The following is a 21,554-nucleotide window of genomic DNA, read 5'->3' as shown; positions in this document are numbered from 1 at the left end:
CTTCTTGTCTAAAAGAAATTTAGATTCAGCTCTGAGGTGCCTAATGCAACTTTACTGTTCAAGCCAGTGATGTTTCTGGGGTCTTCAGAGAAGCTTTTATTATTTCCACCACTTATGATTCCCCTTCACTCAGAGCAGGTGAGGAGGAAACAAACACAATGTGGGTTTGGAGCCAGTCAGTGATTTTTTGCCTCTCGCTTTTCTTTTGCCACTTGATTAGGGAAACTTCAGAAGGGGGGATTTCCACCATGACACTTTTTACACAGCTCGGGTGCTGTCCTTTTTCCTGTCCTTTTGCAGCCTGGGGGGCACCCTGCCAGAGGCTGTGGGGATGGATGTGTTCACAGCCTTCCTCTCCCTGCAGCTCCCGAGCGCTTCTCCATCGCCGCGGCTTTCACCCACCCGTTGATGATGCTCGCCTCCAGCTTCCGTGCCTCGGTGACAGAGGGGGGGTCAGCTGGATTGGGTCCTCTAGAGAGAGCAGAGCAGTGGCAGTGACACCTGGGCAGCTTTGCCTCTTGCACAGGGAAGGCCAAGCCAGAAAACTAAAGGACTGAGATGAGCTGCTTTGGACTGGAAAAGAAGTTCTGCTGGCGCTTCCCCCGGAGAAGTGGGGAAGAAGCCCTCTCGCCAAAGAGAAACCCTCTTTGGCCTGTGGCTAAGAGAAATCAAACCCCCAGGGCAGCAGGATTTTGTCTTTTGCCTGTGACTAAGTGAGATCAAACCCCCTCAAGGGCAGCAGGATTTTGTCAGAGTGTTCAGAACTTACCGAAGATCCAGATGGTGAGCCCCTCCTTGAATGGTCAGAGCAATCAGTGAAGGACTGAGGCTTCTGTTGATCTGGAAGGAGAAGGAGCAGAGGTGAACTCTCACCAATTAACCAGCAGAACTGGGCAACAGTTCCGAAAACTGGAGGATGAGCTGGGCAGGATGGTGAAAAAAGCATGGGATGAGATGTTCGAGGCTGCCTGTTCCTCCTGCAGCCTAGAACACGGAACATGGAGCATTACAATCAGCAGCTCAACTAACTTAAAATCCAGTTCTGGGTAACTTTTGGTTTTAAATTTAAAGAAGAGCTCTGCCACAACTCTGAAGATCTGCAGAACCCACGCCAAAATACCCCCTAGTCTGAGGTGCTGCTCACAGCTCCTGCTTGGTCTCACCAAGGATGCTGAGGCTGGAGAGCACAAAGAGCACTTGTGTTGACACCAAGACTCAACACCAACATGACAGCTGCAGTTCAGACCCCTGGCTCTTGGATAAGAGGGTCCTGCTGTGCCTTCTCTGGTGAAGCCCCCTCTGCTGCCTCAGTTTTCCTGGCTGATGGATTCTATTCACTGAGTCCATCATTAATGTCTTGAGGCTCCTGAATGGTTCAGCATAAAACAGCTGCTTGCAGAAACTCAATTGGGCTAAGGAGGAACTGTTAGTGCTGTTCTTAAAGAGAGGAGGGTTGGGTCACTTGGAAAGGCTGCTCTACCTGCCTGGAGTGCAGAAGGGCACATTACTTACCCCACCTCCAGCCCATGGATCCAAGTCTCCATTTGAAAAAATTATGTTGCTGGCACTGTACAGGTCTGAAATTCAGAGAGACAACATTTGAGAGACCTTCTTCCTGTCATTTACCCAAGTGTAAGTGTTGCCACTGCAGCAAACATGGCCAACAACAGGAAAAAACCAGGGAATAAACCACATACAAAGGGTACAAAAAGGTCGGGTTGGCTCAAGTCAGCACAAGACTTAATTCCAGGATTTGTTGGTGTGCTGTGCCTGTCCCCATGGGTTAAAGGGACAGAGCCAGCACCACTCACCTCCTCCCCAAAAGTTTGTCTGCAGCCAGTGTGGCCGTGGTGTCACCTGCCACCTCCTCTGGCAGTACTGCTCCCGCATGGCCCCTGTGAAGGGCATCTCAGGGAACATGTCGGTCACGTTGTTGCTGTTGAAAGTCAAGTTGATCTCCGTGCAAGCCTGAGAGAAGCACAAGACACGTCACGGGCCAAGGGACAACCAAGGAAGAGGCTGAAGCCTACAGGTGTTTCCAGCACCTTACCTGGTAGTCCCAAGCCTCAGAGTCTGAGCCAGTGCCACAGCCCGTGGGGTCAGCACAGGCCTGGTACAGCTGGTAGATGTTGTAACACTGGGCTGAGCCGGAGGAGTTGTAGAACACCCCTGCCAGGAGGGAACAGAGCACTAAACCACCAGCAACTCTTTGCTCTCTTACCCCCCACCTCCTGTGTGATCCAGCAGAGGGGAAGACACCTCAGCTGGGGCTGCACCATGTTAAGTTACTGACTCAACTTCATTCCAAAGCTCTCACACTGCATCCAGCCTGGCTGCACGTTACCATTTGGTTCTGCTGTACCCAGGTGGAGGAAGAGGCTGCTGGGTGCTCTGGGCTGACTCTGCTGATGCCAGCCCAGCTCACTTGTCCTTGGGAGAGCCCCAGCTTCCAAGCCCAAACACAACCAGGAGCAGGCTGTGTACAGGACATTATCTGGGTGCTTCAAACTGACTGGGAATGCTGAGACCCTCCAGGCACCTCCCGGAAAGCAGCTGGTGCCTGAATGCATCAGGCTTAGTCCCGGGGCCAAGGGTGGCATGGCACAGACAGGATTTTGTTTTGACTGTTGTTCAGTAAAGGAAAGGCAGCATGTGCAGGCTTGCCCAGACAAAAGAGGCCCTGAGCAGGCAGCCCATTGAAGCATAGCTGAGGAGCTGGGGGAGAAGGAGCTGCTTTTTGTGCAGAGGGGTCGTGACCAGATAGCCAGGAGGAGGAGGAATGTGGCTCCACCAGTGCGTCACAGCTCACAGGCAAACCCCACACACACTGGTGGAGCCACATTCCTCCTCCTCCTGGCTATCTGGTGTGTAAGGCTGAGGGCACTGGGACCAGTGCTGTGCTGGGCAGAAACCACCGAGGAGGGAGCCTTCTGCAGGCTGGGCAGCATCACCTTGCTTCCCCACCCCCAGGGAACTGCTGGTTCATCTGCCAGAAGCTGCCCAGGAGCTTCAGGGAGTGTGCAGCAGAGTCCTGGGGCTGCTCACCTCCAAACAATGCTGCTCAGCTCCCCAGCCACAGCGAGGTTGGTGTCTGACACCTACCTGGCCAAACTCCTGGCAGGGCTGGGTAGCCTCCGCTCCCAGAGAGCTCTGTGTGACGTGACCCTGGAGGCAGAAGGGGTTCACTTTCCAGCCCACAAGGTCATTTTAGCATCAGCGAGTAATTACTGCAAGATCCTGTTTGCTGGAAGCTTGTCAAGAGTAAGGAACCCAGATGGCAACATTCAGCTGAAAGCTGTCAGTGCTGCTGGGCTGAGAAACGTTCTCAACTTCATTTACTCCAACCAACTGGAGCTCTCCTTGCAGAACATTGAGGAGACCTTCAAAGCTGCAGAAACCCTCCTGGTTCGGGAGGTGATCAAGCTGTGCTTTCACTTTCTGGAGGGCTGCTTGAACTCTGAGAACTGCATGGATGTCCTTAACATTGCTAAAAAACTGGGCCCGGAAGAGCTGAGACAGAAAGCCATGTGCTATGTAGGGCAGCAGTACCAACAGATCCTGGCTGATCCTCAGTGCTTGAAAGACCTGGACCGAGAAACCCTTTGTGAAATTTTAGCCAGGACAGACACATCAGGATGCAGTGAGCTGGAGCTGTTCCAAGCAGCAGTGAGTTGGCTGCAGCACGACTGCATGAGGCTGAAAGATGCAGCAGATGTTTTAAGGCACATAAGATTCCCTCTCATTCCTCTACGGGATCTGCAGAGATACATCCAGCAAGTGCCTCTTCTGAGGCTGGATTCAGGCTGCCACAGGTACCTGCAGGAGGCCCTGAGTTACCACTCCCAGCTCTATGCTCAGCCCATCCTGCAAAGCCAGAGCACCAGCATCCGTGCTGGATCCACCCTGCTGCTTGTGGCTGGTGGCAGAACCACTGACAATGACACGAGTGGAGAGATGTGGGCTGCAGATCAAACCTGCACCACCTGGCACAAGGTTGGGGAGCTCTGTGTGCCAGTCTACAACCACTGTGTTGTCATCCTCAGTGACTTCCTCTTTGTCATCGGGGGGCAGTGCAAGTTTGATCCCACAGGAAAGCAACCAACCAACGAGGTAAGATGAAAAAAAAACATTTACCCTTGGAAAACTATCTGGGTGAGGGGGTGAGGGAAGGAGGGCTCCATTCCTCTTGCCTATGGTAGAGCTCCTACTCTGTACATTTCTTAGTGCTCTGTGCAGTACTGAAAGCCCCTGAGAACACAGCTTCTGAACTCTCAGGTCTTCTGCCTGGAGAGTAAAAAGACTTGTGCAGGATTTTATGATTTCCCAGATAGCTTCAGTGAATTTCCTAGAAAAAACAGCACTTTTTTTTTTCCCCACCCTGTTTCCAGGGGCTTATTTCAGCGTTGTGCTTAATTCCAAAGTGTTGATGCCAGCAGCAGCTCTGGACCTGACAGCAGGAGGGAGCTCAGCAGAGGACACTGAAGCAGAAGAGCTGCAGCACCAGCCTGAGCCCAGCACTTGTTGGGCATGGTTCTGCAGACACTGCCCTTGCTCAGGGACCTGGGCTTCCTAACCAGGACTGAAAAACAGGTCTGGGGAGGTATTTGCTGCCAAACACAAGGTGAATGGAAGCGCAGCCTTACCCGAGCTGCTGTGTCCCTGTGGTGATGCCACAAGGGACAAGAAACCCACTCCTGCCTTCTGGGGTCTCTTCACTACACACTCAAACCAGCAGCAGAGGTGGAAAATGTACTTGTTTCAATCTCACTGAAACAGTTTTGAGCTGACAGATGCTAGTCTGTGAAGGTGTATAATTAAGCCAATGTTTTTCACCTCCTGCTTGCAGCAAGCTGAGAGCCCAAGCTGCTCCCAGGTCCCCCAGACCTGCAGAAAGGCCACACCTGAGGCTGAAGCTCCACTGGGGAGGTGGTACTGGGAGTTGGCCCTGTCCAGGTTTGAACAGAAAACCTTCTTCAGCCCTGGGAATACATTTATCAGTTCTTGAAGCCACACACCACCTGAGCCAGCTGCCCACTCCCTGCTAACCACCACCCCTCTGCTCTGATCCTAGGTTTTCCGATTTGATCCCCGCAACAATTCCTGGCTCCAGGTTGCCAGCATGCTGGAGAGGAGGACACGTTTCCATGCAGAGGTGCTGTCTGGTCACATCTGTGCTGTAGGTGGGGGGACACTGCTGGGGAGCCTCACCTGCACTGTGGAGCTGTACCAGCCTGCTGACAACACGTGGGACTTTGCAGCTCCTTTCCCCGTGCCTATTGCTGATCATGCAGGCACAACCCACAAGGGAATCCTCTACATTTCAGGTGACAGAGCTAGTAGCAAGTAGAATATTTAATACTGTTTCATTGGGTTTTGCTGGCATCTTAATGTCCCAGTCTGAGCCTGCACCAGTAACACCCACAGCTCTACTGTCCCTCTTGAGGGGCAGGAATTATTTTCTTTCCCAGACATTCAGGATGACACCACCTGCTTGCCATCCTCACCCCTGCTCACTTTTGACCTTGCAATCCTGGCTAAATCCCAAGGCTCCTGCATGGAACTAGGAGCAGGCTGCCACAGTGCTGGGGATGGGATTAAACCCTGGTATTAATCTGAACATAAAATATGAGATTAATCCTACTGTGCTGCTTTATTAATAAGTACCAAAAGATGTATAATGCAGTCTCCTACCCACAGTCTGTAGAGCTCATGCCCTACAAGGGATCTTCAGTTTTAAAGGGATCTTTCCTGGATAGTGCAGGGTGTTTAACAATAAAGCAGCATGGGTTTAAACACTTGAGGAAATGGTCATGGGGTTTTCAGCTTTTGCAGCTACTGGACTTGAAAGATAACCTGGATAAAGCTACACTCCTTGGGTATCACTCTCTGAGCTACTGGGTAACTGCACATGGATTTGGCCATCCCACAGCCCTGCCCAAGCAAACTGAACACACCAGAGCTTTATTTCAGTGCAAGATTTAAACACAAGCTTCATGCAGAGTGTCCATGAGCAAGGGGTTATGGCCAACCTGAAATACCATCTTCCTTGTCTGCAAAGGCTCTCTGCAGGCTGGATTCCCCAGGCAGGCAGCTGGGGGAATTTACCCTTCCCACAGCATCACCTTCCTTCTGCAGGGTGCTTTGTTTTTGAAATGCACCCCTGAAATACCCCAGTGAGTGCCTTATAAAGAGGAAAAGTTGACAGCAGTTCTGGCAGATTGGCTCTGACTTGTCAACAAGATTTGAAGGCTTCTTTCAAACCACTATTTTGTGACTATGCATGCTGGAAGCAGATTCCCTAATTAAAGCTGTTCCTGGTTACACCTGAAATACCCCCAGAAATCTTTTGTGGAAAACCATTTACAGAAAGAGCCACAACCAGTTGGGTTTTTTCTTTCTCTTTAAAACACCTAAGAAGCTCAGCTTTTAAATTCCATACTGCACCAGCTCTTCAGAATGGTGCAAAACTGTAAACCTGAGCTTCTTGGGTACTTTCAAGATCAGACCTGCTGATGTTTGCAGGTGGTTTGCTGGATGTCAGATGGATGTTTTCAAGACTTCTGCTTTCCTTCTAGGGGGCTTCTCTGGGGGTAAAACCCTAGGAGACACTTACAGCTACCTCCCTCACCTCCGACGCTGGGTCAGCAACAGTGCCATGGCTTTCACCCGCTGTGACCATGGGATGGCAACAGTCAGGGACAGGATCTTCTGCATTGGAGGAAGGACACTAAAAGGAGTAAGTTAATTTGCTCTTATAATCCCAAATCTGATCCAAAATGGGGTCTCTGTATTGCTAGGCACAGATTGTTTTACTCCAAGGGTTTGACCAGGAATTTTGTTATTTTTAATTTGTGGGTTGGCACACAACAAGCTGATAACCATGTGGCTGCCCTGGCAATCTGGTGCTTGTTGTGACACTCTACTTGTTAGAGTACAAGGACTGTTTAAAGCATTTTTTTAAACAGAGAAAACATGTGGTGGAAGCACAGGCTGCTAACACAGGAAAACTTAAGTGTGAAACTGTGATAGTGCCCCCAAACACTCAAACATCTTGTTTAGCTGGGAGGGTGCAACACACTGGCAGATGGGAAGAGGAATGGACTGCAGTGAGGACTCTTACCCAGATTTTAGGAAAGATGGGCTCAAGTCCTGCAGTACAAATGAAGTCTCTTCAAACCTGGATTTCCCATCTCTAAAAGATAAGGACAAGCACTGCCCAAGCTCCTGGGGAGGGCAAATGGGAAGTGACCAGACAAGGTCCAAAGGCTCCCTCTAGGGGAATCCTATTCCATGAAGAGAACTGAGTTTTCAGAGATCATGCATTCCCATTTGCAAGAGTAAAGACTCAGGAACCAGTCTGATTTTACCACGACAGGTATGGTTTCTTTTGAAGGAACATGGGCATCTCAGAGTACTTAACTGTTCACTGAGAGACAGAAATCCATAAAGAGAAACTGCACAGTGAATTCCTCCTGATGATGCCAACCCAGTTGTCCACAGTTCAATGCAATATGGTCCCCATTTCCTTTCTAATGTCTTAAGTGTCCAAAGAGCAGCAGGACTTGGGCTGTGCAGGTTCCAGCAGGAACCTGGGGCATGCTGCTCCTCTGCTTTCTCCTTTCAAGCCATGCCATGCTGGTGGTGTATTCAGTGCCTTTAGAGGCTCTGATTGATGAATGTAGCACCCTGAGCCCTGGGGTATTCAAACACTGGTTTCCTTTATCACAAACCAAGTGATGCTGACATGACAGTGACACTTGAGGCACGATACAAGAGGTGAATGTTCTCTGGCTCCCTGCAGGCAGAGGACTGGATTCCTGTCAGTGAGATGGAATGCTACTGTCCTGTAAGCAATCAGTGGACAACACTGACACTGTCCCCTCCCTTCAACTGCTGCCAATTCAGCATCACAGCCCACGAGGCTACCCTCTACCTGGCAGGAGGGGGGTCACTGCAGAACATGCAGAAAGAAGACAGTGTTTTCCTGTATGACACAGAGAGGAGGGTATGGAAGAAAGGCAGTCCCCTGCCTAAAGCTCTGGTGGATCACACCTCTTGCATGATCAAACTGCCCCAGATGAATGTAGCTGGGGAGATGAGGAGAGGCACAAAGTACACCCCCATGGGTGTCTGGAAGAAATCGACCTGCAGCTTGTCCATCACAAAGAAACAAGAGTCACCCTCTGCCTCAGAGAAGAAGTAGGATGTGACTATGTCAAGATCTGATAAGATCTTTGCCAAGATATTTGTATGTCAACAGCTCTACAATTAAAAGCAACTGGAGATATTTTATGAGGAAGTCTTCAAAAAGAGCTCTGTATTTTCCTTACAAACACTGCTGGCTGACAAGTATCACTGAGATAAATATACACAATGTATTTAGGACTGTCTTGCCACTGGATTAAGACCTAGAGCTCTGGGATAACAACAAGCAGGCCAGAAAAGAACCAAATACCTTCAAAGTTCACATTTCGTGTAAAGTCAACAGGCTAAGGGCTGAATGAAATGGCTAATGGCTGAAAAACAGGATGAGGATAAGTTTGGAAAGGTGAAAGAATCAACCCAAGGGCCACCATGGGACATCCTGAGAGGTAAGGCCAATATAGGGCAACACATCCCAGCAGAAGATCAGTCATACCAGCACAATGGCTCTACTTACAGCTGCTTCTGGAAAACAGGACTTAAAGAAAAGACCAAAGTGATAATATATTAACTCACCAACAAGAGCAGCCAGGCCTTGAATTGGGTCTGTGTGGGCAAGGATTTTTTCACAGCCAACCTGAATGAGACACAGTACAGGTGATTGCAGACAGGAGAGTTAACAGTCTCCATGGAAGCTGGAAGATTCACTAAAATTACCATTTACACATTTTATGGTTCAACAGCTTTCCAAGGACATAATGCAACAGGTTTTTGTGGGTTAATTTGCTTTTTTCCCCCTCCCTTCTAGCAACAAACTACATAGAAACAAGGAGATGGAGGTAGGGCAAACAGTTCCTTTCCCAAGTAAATGATGGTGCAAAGGCCACAGTGATACACAACAGTTCCTTCTTTCTACAGCCAGAATATTTTTATGCCCCTTGCCAAGGGGAGGTGTAGAATAATTATTTCCATTTTACAGGCTGTTAAACAGACCCTGGAAGGGAACTGGATTCAGATCTCCATCCCTCCCCACCAAGAAAAACACATCTATGAAAGTGTGTTGAGGTGGGCTGCAGCAAAACTACTATTTTTTTTTAAGCTATGGGTTTTTAGTGTTTAAAAGCTGAAGCCAACAAGCTTGCACAGACCTTTGTGTCTAAGGTGAAGGCAAAGGGTAAGAGTGGCTCCAGCAGAGCCTCCCTGATGAGCTCCTCAGCAGTGGATTTCAAAACCAGTGGTCATCATCCCAGAGAAGTTTAAAAGTGGAGATTTAGTCAGAGTGGAAGGGCTGCAATATGCCCCCCACATCCTCCTGCCACCACCATTGATGGTGTCAGCCTGGAAGTGTCCTCTCTGTACCTTGGTCATCAAGGGTGCCTGCTGTGCAGAAGAAACTGTGCCCTGGCACTCACCTTCACTGGATTGGCAGGGAGCTGACCCATGAAATCTGTTTTGTAAGGGTAGTTCATCATGGCCATCATGGTGAAGGCATTTCTAGCAAACCCAAAAAGCTGGTAAACATCCTCCTCGTTAGAGATCTTATTGCATGTGGCCATTTTGCTGCTGATTTCATCATAGGCTGTGGGTGGAAGGAAAACAAAAAGCACAAACTTCAACACAGGAAAATCATAGCAGGCATACTAGAGATGAGGTTTCTAGTGGGAAGGAGACATTATGTCCACATTTACACACAGGTGGATGTTCAGACATAGCTTTTCTGTGCAATTTCACCAGCCCCCAGGCCCCTGCAGAGATGCCCAGACCTCCCTGGGGAGCCCAGAGGAATCAGCATCCACTGAGGCAGGAGCAGCCCTGGCTGGCACAGTGAGATGAACAGCTTGGTATGAGCATGTCCTTGGTATGAGCCTGTCCTTGGTATGAGCCTGTCCTTGGTCTGAACCTGTCCTTGCCAGTCCCTGCCTGGCTGCCCACTCATTGTCCAGGCCAGTGCTCATGCAGGAGAGAAGGGGTCAGCACACACATCCCAGAGAGATTCAACAGCTGGAAGAACTGGCAGGAGGAAAAAAGGAAAGAAAACAACCCAAAAAACAAAGAGCTCCTTGGAAGCTGGGTGCTTTTGCCAAGTCAGGCAAGTCTTCACAAAGTCACAGAGAACTCCCAAGATGTGCCTCCAAATCTCTGCATCATGCAGAGGTCAACCAGAGCCAAGAAATCTGTCTCTGAAGACATTCCTTTACGATGCACTCACAGCTGCACATTTCTGCTGGGCAAAGCTGCAGAAGTCTTCCCCAGTCTCTGTCCTTGGCTTCACCCAACCATCCACGGTTGGAAAGGAAAGGACTCTGATGGCTGCCTCAAGACAGAGATAGCCTTACAAATATTTCTCAGATATGTCCCATGAGTGGAGCCATGTGGCTGTCACACCCACCTGAGCAGTGGTGAGGGTGTTGAGGACAGGTACCTGGTGCAACATGGGGCTCTCCCAGCATGAAATGCATGGGGATGGCACCTTAGGGTGTTTTTGGCTTTGGTAGAGGTTTCATTAATTCTGTGCAAGCCCTTACATGGATGCTTTCATTCCAGGTCATTACTAATTACATTACTAATTTTAACTCTAATTACTAATTTTATTATTAATAATTAGTAATTTTAACTCTAACTGAAACTTCATTAAATCAAAAATCAACCATACCAGCAGCAGGAGGCAGACAGGTGGGCATTTGTGCTGATTTCAGTGAATCAATGAAAGACCCAAATAAAGTAAAACTGAATCAACTTTTTCCTCCCAGCTGGGACTGTCCCTGGCTGCCATGGGAACCCATCTGCAGGGCTCTCACTCCTCACCTCCATGCAGGCTCAGGTCCTTTATCTGCTGGAAGGCTTTTCGGACAGCTGTGACACAGCCTGGGCTGGACTTCTGAAAATCCTGAAGGGACAGAAAAGACTCAGGATTGCAGTTGCACAGAGGATAAACTGCACTGGGAAGAACTGGACCCATGGTCAGAACCTCATCTGCATCTCCAGGAGCAGAAACACCAGGGCTCTGACCTCATCCTCCAAACAGTCCCCAGGTCCCTGCAGAAATCAACAGTCTGCACAGCTCAGCCCAAGCACCAACTGCTCCAACAGGTCTTGCTGGAGCAAAGAGCAGAGAGAGTCCTTGCCCAGCCTTGACATGTGCCTTGCTAACTTCCCCTGTGAGCTGGAGGCTTATGGAGTGAGCCAGAAAAGCTCAGTACAAGTCACAGAGAAAGCTGCCTGGAGCTCATCTGACTCTCAGGGAGAGCAAAATCCAGCAAAGATTCCTGCAAGTTTTGTGCCTTCATTAGCACTTAGAGTTCTCAGGGGTGTTCTGTCACCAAGAAGAGCAATTGAAATCAGATTTGAGATGCATGGATCACATTTATGCAAAAACACTGAGGGTGGGAGGAATTGCTTTGAAAACAACACCCAGTGCTTGCTTGGCAAGCTCAGCCAAAGGTTGGCTGTGGGACACTAGCTGGACACCACCCTCAAGGAGCATCTGATCCAACCTTTCTGCTTCTCAGAGTGAAAGCAGAAGTGCCCCAGTAAGGCAGTGCTCAGCCACCACATCTACAGCTGCTGCTTCTCCTTCCAGTTTCCCATTTGACTGCATTCTCTGAGCAGCAGAGAGATGTCTTGTTTTAACACACGGAAAAGGAAAAAAAAAAATAAATCCATCCTTAAAGGAAGAAAATAATGTTCCTGAAAAGAGATGCTACTTACTGCTGTTACATCCCTGAAGAACTGGGTGGGGTCTCCAAGACCAGCCACAGACAGCAGAGGAGCACTGGCAGCTAATGCTCCATCCACAACGTTGGGGTATTTCATCCTCATGTAAGCACTCAGCATTCCTCCATAGCTGCCACGGGAGAGACAAGAGTTCCCTGCTTTAAAAGGCAGCTTAGACCCCAGTAAACCAAACTGATAACAGCACAAGTGTGGCTGGGGAAGGATGCAGGGGAGGTAGGGAGTGCACAGAACCCTTACCTGCCTCCAAAAGCAATGACAGGACAGTCAGCAGCACCATACTGCTGCTTGAGCTCAGTTATCAGCACAGCATAGTCAGCAAGGGCTTGTTCCATGGTCAGCAAACCAGTCTTCTTCAGCTGTGTTGACTCAGGTCCAAATGGCAAAGACTTCCCATAGTACCTCTGAAAGGAAAGAGAGATCCTGTGGGAATGCTGGTGTCAAGGTCTGGATCTTCTCTGCTCTCACTGTAGAACTAGGATGAGCACCCAGCTCACCAAGAGGAGGGGACAACACAGCACGTGGCATCCTCAGACCTTTTTGTAGCAGAGAAAAGGTTTTGTCTCCTGCACTTGATAAATAGAGACCTTCAGGACATGTCCCAGACAGCCCAGGACTTCAGTGGGTGCCAAGTGGGCACTCAGCACACATCTCTCCCCTGAAATCCCCAACTAGAAAAGGGAACAGGGCAATCTCTGCATGTGTATGTTGTGGAGTATCAGATGGAATAGAGTGGTGTGCCTAGGGAAGGGCTGGCTTGGGACTGCACAGTCTAGAAATATTGATTTTTTTTAATATTAAATTTATCCATACTTCCACATATATCCATATTTTAAAAAAACATTAGATTTATTCATACAAAATAACTTTCAAGTCCAGTGTGGAGTTCGAGGCCTGTGGAAACTACTCACAACAGCACTGGTCTAAAGCACATACACCATGGCATGGGTTTTACTGAAACAGAAGCCTGCACCCTGGATTGCTGGAAGGCATATAAAAATTAAAAAAAATAATTCAGGAGCTGTGGATAAGTGAAGAAGAGCTGCTACAATGAGGAGAAAGCTTAGAGTACGTACACCTTGGCTTCATGGCACGAGATGATGTTATTTTTCCAGATCTGCAAAAAGCTGAATTCAGTAATGCTGAACAGAAAAACTAAATTAGTAGAATTACTAAATACTCACATGCTCAGCAAAAATCACAAGTGCTCGCTCTTCCTTTGCTAATTCAAATATGAAATCAGAGTTCTGAGCAAAAGTCCAGATGTCACCTTCATTGCCAGTGTAGAAAAAGATGGGTCCAAACCCTTTCTTCCAGAATTTTTCTGAGTGAAATAATTGACAGGAGCAAGTTTAAAAAAACAACAACAACCAAACCAAACATGAGCATGAAATTATTCTGCTTTTGGTCTGAACCTGCTGATCCCCAAGATCTGAGCTAGGCAATAAAGGTCTAGGAAAGACCAGGCTGCAGAAATCTCTTTTTTGAGATAAGAATAAGAGCTTTGAATAAGAGTTTTGAGGAGCACATGGCCCGAGGCTTTCATTTTGACCTGACAATCCCTGGAATCTCAGTTCTGCAAAGCATTGGTAACAGCTGCTTTCCAAAAGAGCAACTTCCCATTTATATTCCCAGCTCATCCCCAGAAGTCTGAACAGATCACTTTCCCACGAAATGGACATGAGGGAATTGCCTGCATCTCTGCTGCTCCTGCTGTGATGTGCAATGTGGAGTCAGTAAATCCCATATTACAGAATGGTTTGGGTTGGAAAAGACCTTCAAAGATCATCATCTGCAGGCAGGGGCACCCCACTAGACCAAGCTGCTCCAAGCCCCATTTGACCTGACTTCAAAGAACTCCAGGAATGAGGCATCCACAACTTCTCTGGTCAACCTGAGCCACAGTCTCACATCATCATACTAAAAAAATCTTCTAAGTCCCATCTGAATCCACTCTCTATCAGTTTAAAGCCCTGCCCTTTGTCCTGTTACTTCAGGCCCTCCTAAAAAGTCTCTCTCCATCTTCCTTACAAACTTGCTTTCTATACTGGAAGGTGCTCTAAGGTCTCCCCATTGCAGCCTCCAGGCTGAACACCCCCAACTCTCTCCCCCTGGCTCCAGAGCTGCTCCAGCCCTCCCAGCAGCTCCAGGACCTCCTCTGGATTATCTCCAACTGTGCTGGGGAACCCAGAGGTGCCCCCAGCACTGCAGGATTGGGGTCTCACCAGAGCAGAGTGGGAGAATCCCCATCCTTGGTCATGCTGCAGGTGATGCCACCCACACTGTTATGTGTGTGACACAGACACAGAGATCTCTTCTTTTATGCTGTATCATTTATATATGATGATAATGAAGATGAGGTGCTTCACCCTCTGATCTTTTTATAACCAAAGGCAAACTGAGACTGGCAGGACCAGCTGACCCCTTCTGTCAGTACTTGCTTATCTAACAAACAGTTGCTTTAATCCTTGCTGACTTTACCAAACATTTGATGTTAGCTCAGTCTTCAATTGCAAAGGAATTACAAGGGATAATAAATAGCTTTCTTCAACAACAGACCTCATACCATCAGCTGAGTGTTGATTTCCACACATTGCCACTTTGTCCACAGGAACCCCCCAGCAGCACTCATCCCATGGGCAGGATGTCACATGAGGCCACCTCCATTAACAGGGGTACGAGTTTAATTCTTGGAATCCTCAACCAAAGGAGAATTTGGCTTGCAAATCTGTTTGAAACCACTCATTAGAGAAACTGCTGCTCTTTGGGAGCAAAGAAGCTGATCCTCTTTCTGTGGTGCATTTCCTCTGAGTATCAGTTGGGCTGCTGAAGTGTCCCCTTTATTTTGGCTTTCTTGCCAACATGTTTTGTGGCTCCTGGGGTAAAACAACCATTCACAGGGGCCAAAACCAAACCAGACAGGTTGCTTAAAAAGGTATCTATTTTTAGGCTGAAATCCTGAGCCAGCTGAACGCAAGATGAGCAGATGCCTGGTTGTGAAATAATAGTCTTGTTTTTTCTGATAGTCTGAAAAGTCCCATATTGCACAAGAAGCAGTAGAGGGCTGCTGGAACTGCTCAGGAATTTTGAGTGAGAAACTATTTGTAAAGCAGAAAAACTGCAATGGTAATGTTTTGTTTCATTGGGGTTTTTTTTCCCTCAGAAATATTATTCTATCCTGTCCAGGACACACAGATAAAAAATTACACTTTAAAAAGAAAACAAATAAAAATTATGCAGTGCTTTATACCAGGCAATCTCAAAGCTCTGTTTTTTAAAAAAATGCCATCTGAAATGAGTGAAATTTCCTCCTTGGGGGCACTATGAAAATTCAACAGTGTCCCTATCTCTGAAATGTATCTGAGTGGGTGCAGGTGCTGAACAGGAGGGGGGAGTTTGGGGTCTTGAGCCTGGAGAAGAGAAGGGAGCAATGGGGAGACCTTGGAGCACCTTCCAGTGCCTGAAGGGGCTCCAGGAAAGCTGGGGAGGGACTTGGGACAAGGGCCTGGAGGGATGGGATGAGGGGGAAGGGTTTCAAGCTGAATGAGAACAGATTTAGATAAGATCTTAGGAAGAAATTGTTTGGTGTGAGGGTGCTGAGCCCCAGGGTGCCCCCAGAAGCTGTGGCTGCCCCATCCCTCGCAGTGTCCAAGGTTGGATGGGGCTTGGAGCACCCTGGGCTGTGGGAGGTGTCCCTGCCCATGGCAGGGGTGGCACTGGATGAGCTTTAAGGTCCCTTCCAACCCAAACCAGTCTGGGATTCCCTAAAGCCAAAGGAATGGCTGGCTCAGGGGGTGAGCTTCACTCAGCCCCAGTGGACTCGCAGCTCCGGGCCGGCTCTGCCTCCACGTGGGAAGCTCGGACAGAAATTCATCCCTGAGCCACCCGTGCTCGGCCGCGGCACAACCCCGAGACCCACCTGAGACGAGGTACCGCTGCGGGAAGGTCTCGTTGCCCCAAGTCTCGAAGTTGAAGTGGTCCCGCACCTGCTGGAACACCCGCTCCTCCAGCCCGGGACCGGCTGCGTGGGGAGCTGAGGGGGGAATCGTCAGTGGGGGGGAACCGGGGCACCACCACCCGCCAAACCCTGAGGAGGGGCTGAGGGGTCCGGTCCGGGAGGAGGGGGGGGTGGTCAAGGTCCAGACCGGCCCGGGAGCGGGCGGTGGGGTCCGGCGTGGGGGGGTGGGGAGCGGTTCAGAGTCCCGGGGTCACGCACCGGGTGCGGGGTAGGCCGGCACCGGCAGCAGCATCAGCAGCATCAGCAGCATCGGGAGTGTTTCCATGGCGACGACCCGGCGGCACCGCCACGCTCCCCGCACCGCTGTCCCGCGTGGGAACCACCGGCACACGGTCACGTGATCCCCGGGACCACGGCGTCACGCGACCATCTTCCCCTCCCACGTGATCGCGTGGGCACCCTGCCTACCGGGGCGCCGCCATCTTGTCCCGGTGTGGAGCCACCGGGTTCAGTTCGGAGGGGGCGACCTGGTTCTGGGACCCGGGGCGGTGCGGGGAGTAGGGACAGGAGTGGGCTGAGAGTGGCGTGGGGTGGGATCCGGGGGGTCCTTCCTTCGCGAGGGGCCGGGCGCTGCCTCACGGCTCCGCGCTGCCGCCCGCTGTTGTCTGAAGCAGAGGGTGAGCGGTTCCGGAGTCCCGGTTTCGAAACCCGGTGGGGTTGTGGCATGGGGAGGAGGAGGGGACATCAGACCCGGGGGCCACCGACCTGATCCCCCAGCAGAGGCAGTCGGACAGTCGGTGAATTTCTCCTTTCACGTGTAAGGTTCGGAGTGGCAGTGGCCAAGGTTCACTGAAGGTTCCTTCTTGTTGTTTTCCTGTGGCTGTGCAAGCTTTGGACGGGATCACCCCACAGCCTTTTCCCCACGGAATGGGGATAAAACAAACACCGATTCCGTGTCCTTTGTTCTTTGCACAGCAGGTGAAGGACACAGCCCTGGGACAAGGCTGTGGGTGTGATGGGTGCATGGAATGATCTCCATGGCTCTGGTTGGGATGCTGGGAGCTCCATGTTCAGCCTGGGGATGAGGATGCCAGGTCCCCCCTTCCCTGACATCTTGCTGCTGGCTTCAGCTCCTCAAACTTCTGCAGCTTTTGCATCCTGGGTGCTGGTTTTAGAAAGGACAAGTTGTGGCACCTGTGATGTGTTTGTGTGAGAAGGAAGCTGGGGAGGAGACAGAGCCCAGGCAGCACCCAGGGCCATGGCAGAACCCAGGGCCATGGCAGAACCCAGGGCTGTGGCAGAACCCAGGGCCGTGGCAGAACCCAGGGCCGTGGCAGAACCTAGGGTCGTGGCAGAACCCAGGGCCATGGCAGAACCCAGGGCTGTGGCAGAACCCAGGGCCGTGGCAGAAGCCGGTTGAGGTACTGGGAATGTAGCCTTGGAGGAAATCAAGTTGAGGCTCCACAGTGGGGTTTGTTGGCTTGTGCCCATCTCTCCAGTGAGGAGTGGTGGGTGAAGGACCAGCCAAGGAGAGGACATCAGGAGGATGCTGCTCACTCTGAGCAGGAGGGAGAAGAGTGTGACAGTGTGACAAGTGCATTCCTGTGGTTGGAGAGAGAGGGGGCTCTGAGAGAAACCCATGAGCAGTATGAAATAATTTAATGAGAGATTTCTCTCTGTCTTTAATTCCAGATGCTTCAAAGGCTGTGTGTCCATGATGGAGAAGGGGCATGGAGAAAGTCTCATTGCAAACTGGGCAGGGCTGGAGCTGCCAGTGTGACTGTAAGCAAACACAGCAGTACCTGTGGTCTAGCCTGACCTTTTTTTTTGTTCCAGGTGCTAAATAAACAGGCAAAAAAAAGAAAGGCTTGTTTTTACCCCAAAGGGTCAGTACGTTGTCAGTGTACTCAAAATGTTGCAAGTGCTTCAGGGGATGTTTGTGAATGTCACAGATTTTTTTCTATTTTATAAAGGAAGGGGTTTAGCTTACTGAAGAGCAGAAAAGGTGTTCTAGGAAGATTTAAAAGAGGTAGCCATGGTGGGAAGCTTCAGAAGCAGCATTTCCACGGGTAGTGTTACCATCTGCAACCACACAGTGGCAACAGCACCGTGGGGATGGGGCTGGTCAGGTGGTCACAGGATGACAAAACCAAGAAGTCAGATCCAGCCTGTGTTGGCATGGTGAAAGAAGAGCTCAGCAGAGTGAGGATGCATGGGAGGCTCTGACCAGGGCTTCTTCAGGACTTGTTTGTCCTCTGGTTCCTGCCTGAGGAGGTGCAGAGATTGTGGTTCTTGTCTGAAAGTTGCATAAGATTAAAAAAAATGGTTTTAGTGCATTAGGACTTATAATACTGTGCTTTCTGTATGAATTTGGTAGAATTAAAATATTAGAGGAGTTCTGCATTGTATTTCAATTACATTAATTTTAAATTATTTGCCTGCATTCCCAGGTTTGTGCTTTCAGTAAGTACAGTGCCATTATAATTAAGATTATATCCCTGATGTTTTGGGAGCTGTTGGGTTGTTTTTTTTTTAAACTGTTCCAACTTGATGCTCCTGGGCAGTTTTATTTCTGCAAAAGTTGAGGCTTAAGCAACTTTCTTCCCATCTCCCCAGAGAGAAGGCTGTGACACAGGAGGTTCTTCAACTTCATAAGCCTCTGGATAATCTTTAGACATGTTAGTTTAAAATTTGAGCTGTTACAAAGAAAACTGAACAATTTAACAGGAGATTGTTTGCTTTTCCAGTGGAGAGGAAAGGCTGGAACTGGTCTGTGGTCTTACATGTGCTCAGGGTGAGGACATGCATGCATGCAGCAGGATTATGATCTTATTTTTAGACTACTGCTTATCTAAAATCTTCCCAAAGAGCTTTGCAGAGTTAGGCTGTAAGTAATGGCAGCAAAGTGTGTAATCCAGGGCTTTAAGGAAAGAAGAAAGGATTTGTAGTTGTTGCCAAGCTTTATTAAGAGGTTAGGGAAATCCATGAGGTGACATGGGAAAAGGCATTTGTCCTGTTGGCAAAGGTTTTTATATCAAAGCCCTTTGTGTAAACCAGTCCTAATAAAGTAATGTCTTCTAAAAAGGCTCTTAATATCCTCAGAAATTAAAATACTTGCTTTTTCATGGGACAAAGAGCCAAAGGCTTTCTGATATCTGAAAAGAGAAATAGTCTGGTCTTGTCCCTCCTCTGTCAGTGACATTAAACTCATGCAAAGATACTGAACTGAGAAGGGAAGTCCCTTGATTGTGGCACTTTCAAACATTCAGCCCTGGCAGCTCCAGGCTCCTTTCAGTCTCCCTTGGTTAAATCCTCATCCTTGGTGGAATAAATGAGCAGGGGTTGCTTGGAGTGACCTCTGGACCTAAACAGTGCAGTCCTGTATTTCTAGATGGCTGCCTATCTGTTGTATCTATTACTTCATAATTATGTAAATCCTTCTTCCTCAGCCACAGGTTACCTGTTTCTGAATTCTTGTTATGTTAAAGTGTAGAGTTTGGCCACTTGTCCTGTGGCATTGCACTGCCTTTCTGTTGGTGGATTTCTGTTGCCAGCTAACGAGCTGTCAGCAGAAAGGTCTCTTGATCCTAGCTGACAGGATGGAAAGGGGATGTTCAAATGTACTGAACAGAGGCTTTAAGCATATTGTCCATTATAAACAGCCTTGCAGATAGTAATTGAGTAAATCCAGTTTCCTCTTTGGAGGCAGTAGGATCTGTGTATCTTCATTTACAAGAATTCCCAAAGTGCTTTTGGGATCAAGCAGAACCTGTTACATGCTCAGGTAAGCGTGGGAGAAGCCCTTGCACTCCAGCATGTGAAGCAAGTGGATAAAAATAGAGGAGATCTAGGAGATCAAAAATAGAGGTCAAGGGTTCAAAAAGGGAAGCATTGGATGTTTTCCTGTGTACTGCACAGGCCAAAAGGCAGAGAAGGTGGGAAGCTGGCTCTGAAAATGCAGCCAGGTCACTTTAACCTGGCTGCTCACTTGGTCTTGAGTGTGCCCAGGTTGGAGTGAGGAGATGGGGACACCCCACCCACCATAGGGTGCTTGCTGTCATCCCTCCCAGGCACAGGTTTGTGCTGTTGGGTAAAGAGCAGAACCAGGGGCTAAGCCAGGTGAAAAATAGTTTCCTTTTCTTCTTGTTAATTTTCCAAGGGATCAGTCTGCAGGTCTGGCTGACAGGACAGTGGGTGAGGAGGCTGATGCTGGCACAGGGCAGGCAAAGGGACCCAATTCTGTGGTGCTCTGTTCAGTGTTGACAATCTTCTGATCATCCCATGTTACCCCATGCTGGCAGCAGGTATTTTGGCAGAGACAGGCAGTCCCTGTGCTGACTAGAGGCTCTCTTCAAGGGTTTCTTCTAGATGAGAATGCTGCTGTGCTGTCCTTGGTGTCTAAGAAGATCTGAGCTCCTACCAGAGCCTCTCCCACTGCTGGACCTCGAGGCAGCTGTTCTGGGGTGCAGATTCTTGAACGTCTGCTGGAGGCTGCAGCACCTTCTGTACTGGGAGCAAAAACAGGGACTCAGTTCCCTGGGTGCTGCCTGTTCTCACCAAAATAGACACATCTGAGATCATGACCCTCCTGTCAAATGTGGCTGAAGTTAGATATGGAGACAGTGTGATTGAACAAGTCTTTTCATGAAGGTATCCCCGAAGGAGAACAAAGGGAACAAGTATTTTGCACTGCATAGAATGACTTCCAGAGTGACACTGGGCTGTATTTGGCAGACATGGCCTTTCCATGAGTGTGGGTCTAGGAAAGGCAGGTGCTCAGACCCAGTAACTGGGTGTCTGTGTGCTGAAAAAAGTGAGAGGAAGAGGAGAAAAATTCTCACCAGTGAATGTGCTGCTGTGATGGAGAATGCAGCAGGAGCAGGCAGGAGGGATGGCAGGGAAGCAGAGCAGCCAGCTGGGCCTGGGGGAAGACACTGCCCAGGAATGATGTGCCTGGGGCTGCCACCAAAGAAACCAGGGAAGCATCTGCATCCTAATGGGGTCATGGGAGTTTCACCCTGCAAATGGACTTGCCTGGCTACCTGTTAATTTGCTGAGCTTGTTTACATATCTACCCTGTGAATGGAGTTGATTTTAGTCCCTATTAATCCCTTTCCCATTTTCCCCTGAAGGAAGTGAAGCCCTGGAACCCCAGGTACCCAGACACAGCCAACCCAACAGCCCTGGGGTGCCAGTTTGCTGACAAGCTTCTGATGCCACACATGCAAATCTGTTCCCACTCCATTTATCAAGTTGGTCAGAAGAAAATGTGCCTGAAATGGCCACGAATTTGAGGGAGGAGTTGGCAGTCTGACTTGTGAGTATGCCTGGGCCAGGCTCTGCAGGTTGCTGCTGTGCTCTCAGTGCAGGATCTGCCCCACTCTTGGATCCTTGCTCCACGTGTATGCTTATGAAGATGGTTTCTTACTGTGCAGCTGCATCTTAGCAACCATGTTTACAGATAGCAGTGAATAGGCTGTAAATATTTTTGAAGTCAGGTATCTGGAAGCCATTAAGAGCATCACAGCTAGTGATGGCTAAATATTGGCTTTCTGTACAAGTTGGTGGCTTTGAAACTGCATCTTGTGTTGTGATCTGTGGTATCTACCTTCCATGTGGTGCCCATGGCCCCTGGACATCCCAGAGAAAAGAGGTTTGTGTTGCTTCCCTCGTTGGTAGTTGTCATGTAGATGCACAAGAGGCTTTAAGACAGTATCTGGGG

General features: G+C 49.3%; 2 protein-coding genes and 1 long non-coding RNA gene across 5 annotated transcripts; 2 read left to right on the top strand and 1 right to left on the bottom strand.

Annotated features, from left to right (window-relative positions):
* Positions 1 to 4: 4 nt before the first annotated feature.
* On the bottom strand, positions 5 to 16,256 carry DPP7 (dipeptidyl peptidase 7). 2 transcript variants are annotated; one of them, XM_030461519.1, is made up of 13 exons: positions 16,091 to 16,254; positions 15,794 to 15,907; positions 13,059 to 13,198; positions 12,115 to 12,278; positions 11,851 to 11,986; positions 10,948 to 11,029; positions 9,555 to 9,721; positions 8,719 to 8,779; positions 2,051 to 2,169; positions 1,812 to 1,968; positions 1,513 to 1,577; positions 770 to 840; positions 5 to 471 (listed from the first exon to the last, which is right to left on the bottom strand). In XM_030461519.1, exons 1-13 carry the CDS (start codon positions 16,155 to 16,157, stop codon positions 342 to 344), a joined length of 1,473 nt encoding a protein of 490 aa, XP_030317379.1. In that variant the 5' UTR covers positions 16,158 to 16,254; the 3' UTR covers positions 5 to 341. The 2 variants fall into 2 exon arrangements, with proteins under 2 accessions (XP_030317379.1, XP_030317380.1); XM_030461520.1 differs by lacking the exons at positions 770 to 840; positions 1,513 to 1,577 and having other exon boundaries at positions 5 to 169; positions 1,830 to 1,968; positions 16,091 to 16,256.
* Positions 2,965 to 8,203, top strand: LOC103526428 (kelch-like protein 9). Its single transcript, XM_008491509.2, has 4 exons — positions 2,965 to 4,110; positions 5,072 to 5,324; positions 6,576 to 6,736; positions 7,802 to 8,203. The coding sequence occupies exons 1-4, from the start codon at positions 3,055 to 3,057 to the stop codon at positions 8,201 to 8,203; spliced, it is 1,872 nt and encodes a 623-aa protein (XP_008489731.1). The 5' UTR covers positions 2,965 to 3,054.
* Positions 16,257 to 16,325: 69 nt separating the features above from the next.
* LOC115599281 lies at positions 16,326 to 21,278 on the top strand. 2 transcript variants are annotated; one of them, XR_003988272.1, is made up of 3 exons: positions 16,326 to 16,649; positions 17,525 to 17,614; positions 20,965 to 21,278. It is a non-coding gene; the product is annotated as an uncharacterized LOC115599281 (long non-coding RNA). The 2 variants fall into 2 exon arrangements; XR_003988271.1 differs by lacking the exon at positions 20,965 to 21,278 and having other exon boundaries at positions 17,525 to 17,669.
* The last annotated feature ends 276 nt before the right edge of the window (positions 21,279 to 21,554 follow it).

The sequence above is a fragment of the Calypte anna genome, chromosome 17, assembly GCF_003957555.1.
Source record: "Calypte anna isolate BGI_N300 chromosome 17, bCalAnn1_v1.p, whole genome shotgun sequence".
NCBI lineage: Eukaryota > Metazoa > Chordata > Aves > Apodiformes > Trochilidae > Calypte > Calypte anna.
Note: the sequence above shows the minus strand (reverse complement) of the source record. Positions and strands in the feature narration are given on the sequence as shown.